Below are 16,316 nucleotides of genomic sequence, written 5' to 3'. Positions count from 1 at the left end.
TTGGAGATCAGTGTCCCTGGTTAGCAACCAGGGACGCTGATGTCTCTGAAAGTGGCCGGAGCCAGCCGTAAGATCACGGCTGGCTCCGCCCAGCTGTCAGAAACAGGCTGTCGGCCGGCCAGCTTCGGCTTTCTGCACGGCTAAGCCGAGCCGATGCATATACGATCGGCTCGACTGAGCCGCTTGGCCATGATTGGGAGCTGTACGGGCTATTGTGAATAGCCAGTACAGCACCCCCTCGGTTCTACTGAACCGAAGGGGTCCTGGGGCCGAAGCTAGCTGAAGGATCGGCCGAAGCTACGGCCAGATCCCTCGGCAGCTTCGTGAATAGACCCCTAAGTAATCTAAGTAATCCATTGCGACGACGTGCAATAAAGTGAACATTTAAGGCATTTTAAACTTTTGAAGCAAAAATTCTTGTAGTTTTACAAGGTTTGTAATATTACTTTTATTAGCAAAAAAACTTTCCTCTTTTCATCCCTCTGATTTATTTTCACCTTAATAGGTAATTTACTCCCTGACTTTTTGGGCAAGCCATGATCATCTCGTCTACACCCTATCCAGCACTGAAGTTGTCTCCAAATGCAAGCGAGTGGCAGTTGCCACAAGTCTGGTTCTGGTAGCAAAGTGAAACTAAATCAGAGAAGCTTCCAAAAGAGCTTTTTAGCCAGTAACAGACATCTTGTGAAACTTTATGTTGGAAAGATGTTTTAGTTTGAGTTGTTTAAAACAGCCAAAGAGATTGCTTTAAATGCTAAACTTACATACTTGATTACAGTGTCCAAATGCTCTGTTTCTGTTTGGAAAACGGAGCTGAATTAGTACAGCAGTTAATTGAGTACTATTTAGTATATGCCTGTCAGTATACAGGGTGTGTCTCACGTGCAAGTTGTTAGAAACTGTTCACCAGGCAGTCAAGCACACTGATCCTGGCACTCCACATAGATTTGGATTATATTAAGTTTTGGCACCCGGTCAGTTCCGTGTGATAAATGGATCTTAAGCTAATGGAAAATAGGCATGCTGCAAAGACCTCACATATATGTGTGTTTAATGGTACAAAACACAATCTGGCTGCGAGTCCACTAGCAAGCCCTTCTAAACTGCTCATGTAAGCAACTTTTTTTTATTGGGAACTGCAGTAGTACCTGAATATTGCAGTTTAGAAAATCCATTCACTAATGCATGACTGGTGGGTGACATTACACAACATTTTCTGCTGGAGACCTCAAAATATAGAGGTTTCCTAATTTCTTTCAAATAGTGCATCCGCAAGCACTAAGCATTAAATAGTTGTGTTTTTCGGGGGGTTCACCTTTCAATGGTCCTCAATACTAGCTGACCAAAAATATTGAGTATTTTACCTTTATGAGTTGATCCTGTAATGACGCCATTATACCCTGTTGCTTGAGAGAACTTTCCATAGAAGTTGGGCTCTGGCTAGTTAGCTGATCTACTCTTTTCTGAAGGTATCCAATCATTTCCTGAATTCCATTCATCCCTGGGCTAAATATGAACCAAACAGCTGTTAGCACCTCCATTGCTTTGGGAAATAGCCAAGATAATAAACAGAAGATTGGAATAACATGTCTGCTATACTCTGAAGAAGCAAGGACTCCAGGAACTACAGTCACAAAGATCAGATAACATGCTGAAGCATTGAAGGTAGTTTAACTGTTTAAGATATTAAACCTGTAGAAAAGAAAATAAGCATGAAAGGGGAGTTGTTGCTTATCTACCAGAATTCTCGCTAGCAATAATTCCTGTATTGCGTTCATCTTGGTTTTCTTCAGTTTTATTGAACCAGCCCTCTTGTGTTTAATTCTTTTTATGAGATTTCAAATATTAAATCAAATTATATAGTACACAGATCAGAGCCTTAGATGAAAATGTTATTGTGGTAATAACTGTGTAAGGATGTACAAAAAAGTGAAACTGAAAATTAAAAGGACATCTGAACTTTCGCATTGATGTCTGAAGGCCTGGGGCTTAAATATGGTTTGAATTCTTCAAGCTGGCCATACACTGGTATATTTTTTTTGTTCATCCCACGGGCTGAACAAAAAAAAATAGAACAGATTCCTCCATCAACCCTTATGAGCATTGATCAAGGAATCCCCTGCTATTACCTTTGTATTCCGACAGCAGCCACTGTCAGAATATCCGAGCAGAGCCGACAGCTCATTGGCTGTCGGCTCTATTTGTTCAAAGATTTTTCGACCGGCTCCTTTGATCAGCCGATCAAGGCATGCCAGTCGAAAGGGTGCCGACAGTCGGTACCCACTGTGTAAATTTCAGCCGGTTCATGAAAAACTGGCCGAAATTCGCATAGTGTGTGGCCACCTTTATGCAATCATGAGTAGACAATCTGTAAAATTAATTATGCTAGTGCCAAATCCTTACAGGTTTCCAGCTTTTGTAAATTATGTTTTTAAATAATAAAGCTAAAGTAAAAATAAGCAGATACATAGAAACATACTGCATTGCTACTGCTAGTGAAGATGCTATCGTATGTGCTTCTAATTATACAATAAACCATGCCGCTGCCTCATAGGATTAACATAAAGACAGTTATAGCACTGCTTGTTTCAGCAATGTCATTTGCACATACGTTAGTCATACATAGTTTCATTCTTTTTCTGGAAACCTGTTCACATTCCATGATATAATTAATCTTGGCTTTTATTATTTCTGTTTCTATATTTGTAATTTACATTGGCAAGAATACTCATTTGTTTCTAATTATGGTTTTCTGTATTTAATGACATACCGTATATATAATTCCAACATATTTTTTCGTTTTAGTAGAGAGGTGAGGGGATATAATTTTTAATTCATATTGTTTGGTATATTGCCCTGCCCATGTGCAACTTCCTCCTATTTACTTGTTTCATACTGGTCAGAGCGACTGCCATTGTTGCTTGTTTGGATTTGGTGCAGACATTCACTCTGGAAGTCTTCAGCTGCCTAGCATAGACAATATTCAGGCTTCTTTGCATTGCTGTACCTTTAAGGAGGAAAGGACAGTCCCCTGGTGAGCCTGCTCTCAGTTATTGCATTGCTATACAGGTGAAACTTGAATAATTAGAATATCGTGCAAAAGTAATTGCAGTAAATGCTGCAAAAGGGGCCCAAACCAAGTACTGAGTACATATGCATGCTTGTACTTTTCAGAGGTCCGATATTGTTCTATGTACAATCCTTGTTTTATTGATTGCATGTAATAATCTACTTTTTTGAGGTTGTGGATTTGGGGTTCTTGGGGTTTTCATGAGCTGTAAGCCATAATCATCACAATTATGACAAATCACGGCTTGAATTATCTTGCTTTGCATGTAATGAGTCTATCTCATATATTAGTTTCACCTTTTAAGTTGCAATAGTGAAATAAATGAACTTTGCACGATATTCTAATTATTCGAGTTTCACCTGTATATGCCCTATAGTTGGGAACTCAGACAGTTTAGAGTTGGGACCACATTTAACAGAAGTGCCTTAACACAGTAGTGTAGCATCAGATCATTTTTGTTTTTAACCTGAATAGTTGAAACTGTTTAGTTAAGGATTTTTTTGCTGGCTGGCTAGTTTGAAAGTGTGTTGGGTTACCTTTGTATTGTTTTTGGTTATATACTGTATACTTTTTTTTTGCTGGCTGGCTAGTTTGAAAGTGTGTTGGGTTACCTTTGTATTGTTTTTGGTTATATACTGTATACTGTATAACCCCTGTATGGTTTTTATTTTGGTCTGTGTCCCCACTAGGGAGGCTGACTCTTGTACTTGTCCTGATGACCATTGTCCCCAAGACTAAAAGTGAGGGGAAATCCAAACTTTTGAGTTGTCACCAGAACAGGGAAGAGAGGAAAGGTATTTCTCTCATTTTGAAGAGATTTTCTCAGTTCCTGTTGTGGCTTCAGGACAAGAAGGGAATTTTCTCCAATGGGGCACAGATGTCAAAACAAAAAAAAACTGATCAAGCCAAGCATTTTGATGTCAGTTGTGTAACATATTATTTTTTGGCCTTTGTAATTTGTTCCTATATGATTTAAATATTTTTTTCAGAGCAGTAAAAATCCTAATTTGGTTGCAGATATGAATATGTACATTTTATTTTGGAAGCCAAAAATATAAATAAAAATAAATAATATTTTAAAGCTGCCTTTACATAATTGCCACAAGACCAGATATTCACCTCAAAATATAATTGTCAAGGATACCACATACTGTATATGTGATTTTCTTTTGTTTTTGGTAGCACAATTTTAAAGCCTAAAGTAAATTCTCAGCTTTTAATTTAGGAGTAAATTCTTACCCTAGGGGCGATACTTGCGTAAAAAAACAATATTTAACCATGAGTCAGGTTTAAGCAGCCAAGAATCTGTAAACTCTTTCTGCAGATTTGGGAACAACAAATTTGAAATTACACTATGCAAACGTTGTGTTTAACACTCATGCAGTAAGCGCAAATATCAGCCAGTGTTTGTTGAAACTAGGGATTGATATGGTGGTGTTTTCTTTTTTTAATTATTTTTTAGTTTATTTTATTTGTTTGTTTTTTCGTTTTTTTCCTGTTACTGGTTTATTTTCGAGGGACCTAACCCAGCTTCCTCCCATTAAACTCCTAAGCAACGGACCACTTGTAATAATGAGGAGCACAGTTGTCGATTTTAGAACATGGGGCTGTGTGTGTGTTAGGGGGAAGAGGTGTTTACTAATTATTTAGCTGTGATGGTGAACAGATAGCTTTAGTATGCCCGGAATCACTAATCCAGAACAAGCATGCTGCTCAGGAGTTCTGATTTCACTGTGACTTTAATGACGCCAAAGTTAAACCGGGCAACTATCATTTTAGACAGAGGTCAACAAAGAAAGCCTTCATATTCCTCACAGTACATGTTTTCTTCAAATAACAGATTTTGAATTTGCAACAATTTTATATAAAAAGCGGCACAGAAAACATAAATTTGGGGTCATTGGTGAGATTAAGACATTTGAAGTAGACTTAGTGTATAAAAGTCACGGTTTAATTTGGTTGCAGACCTTAGTAAGTATTAACTCATAACTTGTTAAAGCAAAGGATTTTTTGTTGAATCACTGCTCAGTAACCTTTATATGATAGGTTAATTGAATTAATTGATTCCTCAAGCTTAAATCCTAATTAATCCTACAGAAAGTGAAGAGTATTGGCAGCAAATCCCTTTTCATTGCTGCTGATTAATTTAACCCAGTGCTAATCACAGTGCTAAATGCTTAATTTTATATTGCAAAACCTGAACAAGCCTTTGCTGAATCCTCATACTATTACAGTACGCCAGATATATCTATCAGAATTCTCCATGTTCTCAGTCTGACACATTTAAGGGGGCTGAGTATCAAAATATACTTCTAGAAATAGATGATGGCACTGCTGGGGAGGATTGTCTTGCCACTCACAACCAGTTTAGCAGTTTGAAGCTGGAGTCAGTGGTCTTGATGGTTGAGCCTACATGGATGACTATCTGAGATTTTTAGTGACTGTGGATAAGAACATAGACAAATAGTTGAATAATATGTACATTGCTGCCACAAGGCAGTATTAGGTAGCAGATTTTATGTGTATTGGAAATTAAGTCTGTGAATGAAGAATTTGGGAGATTGGCTTATTTTCAGGAGATCCAAAAGACGGGAAAATATATTCTGATCAGCTTTGAACTCTGCTACAGTAATACAGAGGAAAATACTGCCTTAGGTAGAGATGATAAAACAATCAACTATCCACTATAGTGTTTGCCTAATCAACTCCTGTTATCGGCTTTGAGAGGGTTCCAATACACTAATCAAAAATCAAAATATTTTAAGGAAAAAGGGTGGCCTCTTCTCTAGAATATCTTAAGAAGAAATAAATAATGCAAGCTATTATCCCTAAAGCAAAAGGCCATACCAACATGCAAGCCTCCTACTGTGTTTTTAACAGACATTCATCACTGGATAGGTTTCTTAAGAGGTAAGCCCAAAAAAGTGGGAACCCCCTCTTAAAACTTCAATTAATTGCACTATACTACATCAACTGTGTCCAAAAGATGAAGTGAGATTTGGATTTGATTGAAGTGGAACTTCAGCCATTTTTTTAATTGTTAACCACTTGCTGACCGGGGTGTTAAACCCCCTTCCTGTTCAGGCCATTTTTCAGTATTCAGCACTGCGGTACTTTGACTGACATTTATTCTGTCATGCAATGCTGTACAGAAATAAATGTTATACCATATTTTAGGGACAGATCGAGCTTTCTTTTGGTGGTATTTAAACCCCACTGGGGTTTTTATTTTTTACTGTATAACAAAAAAAGGACTGTAAATTTTGAGGAAAAAAAACAGGGTCACGTTGGGTAATCTCACACACACCCACAGAAAAAAAGACGTACATTTACGTGACCCTGCCGAGAAGGATCTGCCGTCCGCCAGTAATTTTACAATTGGCGGGCGTCAAGGGGTTAAAGTGTATTTTCACTTTTGTAAAGCCCCTCTATATGTTTGTTATGTGTTCCTATTCACACAGCATAAAAAAACATATTTTCTTTAAAATATTTTTTACGTTTTAAACATTTTGTTGCAACGGGCAAAATGGCTGAATCAAGGTTTTTCTCAGCAACTTTACAGTGATCTGTCCTTATAGAAATATTTAGGAGAAATTTGAGGATTGTGTTTCTCTCAATAACTTAATTAACACACAATGCAAAACCCTCACCCTGCACATCCCCTCCTAACCTTACAAAGAAGATGAAGCCAATAATGTTTAACCCTTAAGAAGCCCAAAAAAACCTAACCCAGGTAAAAGCAATTTAAAAGGCAAGAAGCATTTTAAAATATTTTTTTAGCTTATGCTTGGGAATGGGAACATGTACCAAATTTAAACTAGGTGTTATGTCAATTTGGCAGCACAAGTGGAAATACACTTTAAGCTTAGTTTTGGATAAATTGGGGTCAGAACATCTGTCAGGTTTTTGTGATCTGTGTGTCTTTCGGAGAAATTCTCCTCACTTCCTGTTAGCATAAATGAAAAAGGAGTGCCAGATCAAATTTATAAAAAAAAGTCCAAAATAGCTTTAATGAACAATAAAACAGTCAACGCTTTTCAAGGGGAAAATCAAGCGCCCCATTCATCAGGGCTCAGTAATATTTGCAGTCTTAAATCATAATCCATTGGCTTGCTGCAGCCGTTATACTGGTATAGTTCTACTACACCTGATTTCTTTCAAGCAGTAAACTTAAGATTTATCTGGCATATGCTTACCTGAGCCCATCTAAACATGTGCAAATATTACTCAGCCCTGTTAAAGGTGGTGAGTGTCCTGTAGTCTGTAAAATATACCATTAAAATCATTTTGTTATATCTGTTTTATAAGTGCAATAATACAAGTTGATTTACAAGTCAGAATCCTAGTTCACTGATAACGTCAGGTGCTCTCTGCCTATACTGCACTCTTATCAGTTACATTGTTCCTATCTATTCCTGTGGACTACAGAACACCTACCACTATGTAATTGAAAAGAGGGGAGATGTTCTGAAGTCCAAAACCTTCGTGTCTTAGGCTGACCACACTGCTCCTCTTAAGATTAAAAAAACACCTTATCTAAGGTCTGGTAAGCTACAGCAAACATGCAATATATCACAATTTAGTTTTTTGAGGTTGAAATACAGTTTAAGTCTCAAACATTTGAATTCTACAGGACGGGTGTTCTACATATAAGACTAAGGCTGGGTTCACACCTAGGCATACGGAATATGCACGTTTGCGGCGCGTTTCGTGCTGCGTATTTTTACAGCGATTTGCTGTAAAAAACGTGTGACAAACGCGCGTTTCCAAGGGCTACCTGGCTGTAGCCCAATGGATACGTGTGGCAAATACGCCCCAAAGAAGCTCCTGTACTTCTTTGAGCCTAGGGAGTTTTGCAGCGCGTTCTTACTCGCTGTAAAACGCCCAGGTGGGAACCAGGCCTAAGGGTCCATTCACACCATCTGCTTTGGAGCTGTGCTGGCCTTTGTTTCCAGCGAAGCTCCAACGCAAGAAAAGGCAATTTGCCTTGTCATGTATGGTGCCTATTCACACTACTGCAACACGGTGGTGTGTGCTGAAAAAAGTAAGGCATGCATTACTTTTTTTCAATGCAGTGGTATGCAACACGCTACAACCGCCTTGCACCCTGCTGTACCCATAGAACTGAATGAGATGTCACTTGTGACATTTCAATAAAGTTTTAACAAAAAAAAGTACACAGTGCAATGTGCTGGAATCAGCACTTCAGCACTTTGTCGGGGGAACCACACACCAGATGCTGTGCCTTTAGCGCAGCATCTGGTGTGAATGAGCCCCAAATGTTTTAAAAACCAGACCATTTGTCTTAGTTTCTGTGACCTATTCTAAGCAGGCTATGTCAGTATAATGTAAAGAAAAAAGCGGAATGGTATTCCTGTGTATTTCCTTCAGAACAAATTGGGAAAAATAAACTATTGTCAGTGCGCCGAGTATTTAGCGCACGGAAACTTGCTTGGTTGGATTCACCAAATAATAGGTCAGTTTGAAGGCTTCGGAAAGATGCGACTAGTGCGCCAATTGTAAAAGAATAAAAAAAAACCCAAGTGCAGCTTTTCACACAAAAAGTCTGACAATTTAAACCAAATAAATAATGATACATAATATGTCTGTCAATATTTGGCTCTATAGAGGTGTTCAATATTGTGCCAAGAGGACGATGGCGCAAGAAAGTTAAATATTCTACTATACGCCAAATAAACTACTGTATATGCACTGCAACATAATTGTTTGTTTGACATAATAATAATAATATAACTATAGTGATAATAAAATGTTGCGTGCGAAGATTCACTTTTATCAACAACCACCAATCTTAGTTTAACTGGCCCATTGCCTTTTTTCTTTTCTAACTAAAATCTAGTTGCTATGGACTGACACATGCAATGGCTCTTGCACTGGGTTTTTAAATAAGTAATTCTATATAGTGATGTTATGGCAAATAAATAAGCCATTACCTATTCTGATCTCATGGCCTTATATACAAATATGCCTTATATACCTATAACTCTCAAACAGCCACTGTGCTTGAAATGTGCAATAGATTCTCTAAAAGCAACTATAACTCACTGCTACAGCACTGCGATGCAACATTCCTTTATATAATGGCTTCTTTAAAAATGATGTCTTTTTGAAGACTTTTAAATAAACCTAGAAATTATTTTAATGGAAGAAGAAAATGCACTGTGAATAGATGTTTAGACACCTGTTGTCACTGTGCTATAGGCGGAGGCTGGGTGTCACTGTATGCTCCTTGACATGACAGTAAGTTCAGACAAACAGCTGCTTCACACATATCCGTCATCACTTAAATACTCTTAACCTTCTGGTTCATCCTCTCTTCTTACAGGGTTATTCACAAAAGGGTGAAGAGTTTGGAGAAGGCAGGAGGAGAAGTAAACAATGTAGACCAAAATAGCTGATTTGGAAAGTGAGCTGAATTGGAGAATTTTTCCAAATCAGCTATTATGGCCTAGATTCTTTACTTCTCCTGCCTTCTCCAAACTCTTCACCCTTTTGTGAATAACCCTGTTAATGTCTGATACACCATACCAGGGACACCCGCTTCTACTAAAGACAGCTGCAGAAAGTGATATATTTTAGTTAAAACATTAAATTAATGTATTTATGTATCAAGGTGACAGATGTTAAACTCCAACAGTCAGTGTACCCATTGCACTCCTTACCGCTTAATCCGTGATGTTAGGTTGGGTGCATCAGTAGTCGACGGATGGCCACTGTCTGAATAGAGTATAAGGAATTATGGACACCAGCACTCCAAGGTAGAGAAACGTCTTTTATTGACGTGTCATGCAAAGATTTACACTTATTGCAACTTGTTCTGCCTGATGAAGTGGATCCTGTGTGACCCCGAAACGTTGCAATAAGTGTAGATGTTAAACTCCAGTCCCTCCGATAAATGTTTATTAAAAAAATTATAGTATTGTTAAATATTAATTGAAGCTGATTTATGAAAGGTCTGCTAACCCAGGAAAACTACAATGTTATCTATCCTTCAAGCTCCCAATCTAGTTGGAATGTAATACTTTTTTCAATCTGATTGTTTTTTGGTGAACACTGATTAGATGGAATGGTGAACTAGTATAAATGTAATCACTATTTGTTAAGCTGGCCATACACCTTTCAATTTTTTTTGTTTAACCTGCGGGCTGTGTAATAGTTTCAATGTCACATGTCGGCTCTATCTATGAGGTGAGTGAGTGTGAATCACTCACCTCATAGTTCTCCTTTAAGTTGCTTATTTACATATTACACTTTTGCATTCCTTAGATTTTCACCTTTTTGCAAAAAGGCACAATATTTGTTATTTATTAACAATAATACAGTTTTATTTTTTTAGACTTAGGGGGCTGGTAAAATATGGAAATGTTATAATAATTCATAAATCTAGCATTTTGTTGCTGTCCCCTTTAACCTTGATGCACTGTATACTGGCCCATGAGTACCATTATGGAAAACACAGCCTCAGCACAGTTGCCAGTACATTTGTGCACATTACCTGTGGCTGTACGACCAAGCACAGCCTTGTGGTCAAAAATCACAATCCATTACCAAGATACTGAGTGAGTGTATAATGTAACTGACCATAGAATGGGTTGTTATGTTAATGAACTTACTTAAGAGGTGACTTCTTTAAGAGCGAGTGCCCCTTTTGGAAGGCATCGGAAGTATATCTTTTGATTTCGACTTCAGCTTCCTTTTGTTTTGTAGAAAATTCAGAGTCATTTAGATTTTGCATCCTCAAATGTTTCAGGTAAGATTCAATGCCTCCTAATTTGTCAAAAGCCTGTGAAAAAAATGATTTTTCAGGAACAATCATGATCACACTGAATAAAAATGTCCAAAAACATTCTCTTTAAATAAAATCATTAAAACATGGAACAGTGAGCCAGTTAAACCTGAAAGCCACATCAAAGATTAAATTCAGGCAAATTGTATACCTATTCCTAGCAGTTGGCATGCTAGTATTTAACCCCTCCCCTTAGCCTCAGCACTTCTCTCTTGCCTTGGGGCTTATTCACACCAACATCGGAAGGAAATCACAAGTCAATGGAGGGTCCGTTGACTTGTAGTTTCAACCTCTGTTGACTTCTATTCTATTCCGTTGCATTTACTTTTCTCTTTTTTGGCAAATATCTCTATTTTTTATTTTCCTTTGCGTTGTGATTATATCAGTTTTTGTTCTGTTACGTTATCTTTCTCTGTAAAAATTAGAGCATGCTTTTTTTTCATCGCACTGCACTGCATGGAACGGAACAGATTGCAGTGGAGTGAGCTTGTCCCATTCACACCCATTCATTTATTTGGTGCCCTTGTGTTGGCATCCCTTGAAAAACAGAATGCAATGCAACGCAACAGATCTGGTGTGAATGGGGCCTAAAACCTTAATAACTAATTTACAGTCAACATTTAAACATTAAAGCGGAACTTTATCCATATGTCTAAAATAACAAACACACCTTTAGAAATGTTTAGTAAAGACAATATACAAAAATATACTTCTAGATAATTGCTGGCTTTGTACTCATATATATCGCATACCTTATTTCTCTTTTCCTCCTTAGTCTTCTGACGATGGCCATGTTACCTAAGGGCATGTTACTAGATCTCCCTTTACTTCCTGGAACTCTGACACATGTGAATAGGAGATGTGACCATGTACATCATCTCAGGGGAGGAAAATGCCATTACCTGAGGTCTCATGAGATTGCAGATGAGATTTCCCAGCAATCCTCTGCTGAAGTAGCCTTCCCAGAATGCAACACTTACACTTGTGCCAAAAATGGACCAGGAAGTAGATCAACCCTATTTGTCAGTAAATTAAAAACAAGTTTGTCTAGCAAATGAATGTAAGATGATTTTAAATCAGCATGCAGAGCTGCATGCTGATGTAATTTTTAATGAAAGGTGGTAAAGGTCCACTTTAAACTCTAGGCAGGGGGGCATCTTTGAATGCCCTCCACATAATGTTTTTTATTGTTTTAGCATATATACAATTTTCCAGGTCCCTTCAACTCGGTGCACACATTTGGAAGTCACCACTATTCACGGAAGCACTGTACTGTGAGCTTAGGCTGACATGATGCTGCAACCCAGGGGTTGGGTCCATGATGGCCTGGACTCAAAGAAAGTGGGCTGAATGAATGGTGGGCATTTTATTTTCACAAGAATGGGGCTAACTGTTATTTAAAATGTAAATTAAACTGGAGTTGGGCTTTAAAAGTAACTCCCTGACTTTAATCTGTGTTAACCTAATTCTAACACTTAAAGCAACCCTTTCCATTAAATGTGTTTACAGAAACCACAGCCAAATATGAGCCATTCAACTTATAAACAGCTCGCCAATACATATCCAGTGAACCAAATCTTTGCTACTCTTTCCCGGAGACAATTATCTTGCTTCAAGAGCAGCACAGAGAAGGAGAAGCCAAGCTATCAATTGCAGCCTGCATGCCAAATACAACTCTACCCTTCAAGTGACAGTCCCTGCTGTCTGTGTACATAAGAGGCCAGGAACAGTGGTTAAATATAAGGATGACAGCTTTTTGACTTTTAACAAAAAGTAAAAATTAGCATATGAGTGTTTTATGTAGACTGCACATGGACAGGAATGCAATGAAACCACTGAAGGAATGGGTTATGACAGTACTACTATGATTACATGCTTGAGCAACAGAGCGCTTCACTTTAACCCTTAACCTAAAGTTAAATGTTATCTAAACCCAATAACAATAATTTTACACATTGAAGCTTGCCAGCCCTAAAATGTGATGGCTGCATTAGTTTTCTCTCTGATTATGTTTGCTTTTTTTTACCTGCTGACCCTGCCAGTAACAAACTCCCTGTCTTAGAGTAGGGTTGCCACCTTTTCTTCCAGCGAAACCCGAACACTCTAGCGACGCATGGAAATGTTTTTGGGAGAATGAGTCGTGGCTTATTCATATGTAAATAGCATAACCCATTCATATGTAAATATCACAGTCGAGACTATTTTCAGTGGGAGACCAGTGGCCCCTATCTTAATTTTGGTTGCCCCTGTCTGCCTGACATCATGTGTCCGGGTTTCAGCTGCCATGAAACCTGGACACAGCATTCAAAACCCGAACTGTCCGGGTGAATCTTGGAAAGGTAGCAACCCTATCTTAGAGTGAGAATGCTTACTCACTGTACTATATGAAGGAGCACAGAACACACCTTCTCTTTTCTCATCTCTATGACAGTGGGGAAAGGTGGTCTGTAGTCCACAGAGAGAAGTCAGGGAGGGGTGATAATAGAGTTCAGTGCAGTACTATCAACTAGCTACAGTAAGTTAAAAGTTCACTGGAGTTCTGCCATTTCTGATTGACCGCCATTTTTCTATCAAACAGATATAACAAAAAAACTTTCTAATGTATATTTCACAGACCAAAGGGCACAACAAACAGAAGTTCATTTTTAGGGACAACATACACTTCAAAATTGAACCGTTTAACCATTAACTCTTAACCTAACACTTTACCCTATGCTTCCTCCTAATCTTATCTCTGTTGTCAATGGCATCAATCTGACAACAGAGACACTTTTGAGATCATTCAGAAATCGTTGGCCCCCTTCTGACTGGCAGTTGATCACCTTCTGACCAGTTTTTTTTACCTGCTTCAATACGGTTTTGCATTCCTACAGACTTTTATGAGAATGCAAAATCAACTTAAAGAAGAACTCCAGGCATAACTTTTATTAACCCTTGCACTGGGGCTACCCCCACACTGCAAGCGCTAACTGTTCATTTTTGTTTAAGTGCTAAAAAAAAATGTATACTCAACTGAGCCATGGATCTAGCTTGTTCTTAAGGCTGGTCCTTACAGCCTCTCTCCCCCCTCCTCTGCAGCTGTTTAAGGTCCCATAAATCATCACGTTCTAGCCACAGTGTATAGATGTGAGGATGCTGAGGAACATTCCAATTCTGCAGCACAGGAGGAGATAGGCTTCAGAGACCAGAAAAGCAAGGAGCTGGCTCAGCGCTTCAAGTGAGTACAACTTTTTTTAGCACCTAGACAAAAATGAGCATTTAACCCTTGCAGTGCAGGGGTAGCCCCAGTTCAAGGGTTAATAAAAGTTTTGTCCAGAGTTCTTTAGAGCAAACAAAAAGTTGATTGATAACAGATAAACCCTGTTTAACCCCGAAAACAAATTAATACCTATACTAACAGAGTGATGCCCTATGCGTCCAAACATAAGAGTCCCAAACTAAAGAGAGCCAGGGCCAAAATCACAGTATCTATAGCTGGGTACACATGGATTGGCAAGCAATGTTCCGGTATTCTGACAGCAATGCGCATGCGGTCAGTATACAGTGTACACAGCTAAAGATGTGTTCAGATTTTTTGGGTACACATTTACCCGTGTACCCAAACTCCTGAAGATCCCTAAACTCATTTCTGCCAGCTGCAAGATGTATTCTAGGATATTCGGTGCAAAGGATACAGAAATGAATTCTAGTCTATACAAAATTTTCATATTTAAGATTCCATTTGAATTTTTATCACTGTAAGGACATCTACAATGACAAAGACAAAACTTTATACAGAGTACAAGTCATATTTGGAAACTAGCTTTTGTACTATAAGAAGGATTTTTTTCTTTCAAAAAGATTTTTGCTTTGTTTTACAATTCACTGCAAGTTATAAGTACAAATGGGGCATACATTTACACGTGTTGATATGACAATAATGCTCGGAAGCCCCATCTTCAACTACATTCTCCGTATTTCCCAGGAGGCACTATACAGTGGACTATAAGAAGGATTTTACTGATGAGCCACATAAATTACACACTTTATGGAAGACAAACTCACTGGATAGTCACCGGATAGCCTTGGTTTGACATAAGTCATGCAAGAGCACCATCTCCAGGAGATACGCGTTGTAGTGCACTGGTTTATTTTAGCTGTGCTTTTTTATGCTGTTGTTAGTATTATTGTTACAATTTACAAACAATACTCTCTGAGCTAATGTTGACAGATGTTGGGCACTTATTAAACTTCTTTCCCACAGTGGGGAAAATGTATAATGTATTTATTGATATAAAATAATTGAAATCTGCTCTGCTTAGTGCTTAAAAGGTCTGTCAGTATATAAAGATATAGGGGTCTATTCACTAAAGTCTCTAGTATGGTGTATCAGACATTAACAGGGTTATTCACAAAAGGGTGAAGAGTTTGGAGAAGGAAGGAGAAGTGAACAATCTAGGCCAAAATAGCTGATTTTGAAAAATTCTCTAATTCAGCTCACTTTCTAGTTCAGCTATTTTGGCCTAGATTGTTCCCTTCTCCTGTCTTCTCCAAACTCTTCAGCCTTTTGTGAATAGACCTCATAGTTGTCCGAATCACTGGTACTTTGCTGGACAGCTTGGCTTGCATGTAAATATGTAGGAAAATCAATTTTTTGTGATAGTCGTTAAACAACACAATGCCCAGAAGAGTAGTTACATACAGTATGGTATGTTTTTTCTGTGTCCACATTGGTGGTTTTCGACTCTTTCCTTCTATTCATAACAAAACGTTTTCAACTGGGTTTTCACTTGTGCACCATGCTTGTGTGTGGGTGTCCAAGGTTGCCCCAAAGCCAAGCTACACTTCATCCACAAATGAGGAGAACCTCCGCCAGGCTACATCATAAGATCAGAGGACTGGCAGATCAATGTTTTTTTTGGTGACAATACGAACAATGGTTTACCCACATACCAGAAGGTGACAGGGAGTTTGATATAAAGCTGATGATTCACTGAATGAGGTGAAGCTCTGCTGACTTCCATCATCCAATCATGTGTGAGCAAGATTACCAGGTTTTCTTTATTTTAGTTGCATGTGATGGAGTATTCTTGCAACATGAATTCTAACCACATTAACTGAGCTAAAGGAAAATCCCTTGCAAAGTGAACATCCCATGTATTTGCCTTTAATAAATCTGCATAGTGCAGAGTGCATATCAATGGTGCATTTCATTGGATTTTATTATTTGAGATACATATCAAGAAACCTGCTTGACATATTTTAACTAAGTTAAGGAAATAAGCAGATCAAATTCCAATGACAATGATTTATATTGATATAATCCTTTACTCCCTTTAATAAAAAGGGTGTTTTTGCAGTTGCTTGTGCCCCTATTAATAAGGTTTGCGACCCTTTTTCTGTATATCCCAAACAATAAATGGTTTGGCCAGATTTTTTATATGAACAGTTAGAAATGAT

At 38.2% G+C, this 16,316-nt stretch overlaps 1 protein-coding gene across 1 annotated transcript in view; it reads right to left on the bottom strand.

Moving 5' to 3' along the window:
- CCDC141 (coiled-coil domain containing 141) overlaps positions 1 to 16,316 on the bottom strand; it is a 116,659-nt gene that overhangs the window by 46,061 nt on the left and 54,282 nt on the right. Inside the window, exons 8-9 of the mRNA XM_018561613.1 lie at positions 10,705 to 10,874; positions 1,365 to 1,506 (exon numbers count right to left, since the gene is read on the bottom strand). Of these exons, the coding sequence (XP_018417115.1) occupies positions 1,365 to 1,506; positions 10,705 to 10,874 (312 nt within the window). The remainder of the gene's footprint in view (positions 1 to 1,364; positions 1,507 to 10,704; positions 10,875 to 16,316) is intronic.

The sequence above is a fragment of the Nanorana parkeri genome, unplaced genomic scaffold (genome assembly GCF_000935625.1).
Source record: "Nanorana parkeri isolate BGI_ZX_2015 unplaced genomic scaffold, ASM93562v1 scaffold534, whole genome shotgun sequence".
NCBI classification, from domain to species: domain Eukaryota; kingdom Metazoa; phylum Chordata; class Amphibia; order Anura; family Dicroglossidae; genus Nanorana; species Nanorana parkeri.
Note: the sequence above shows the minus strand (reverse complement) of the source record. Positions and strands in the feature narration are given on the sequence as shown.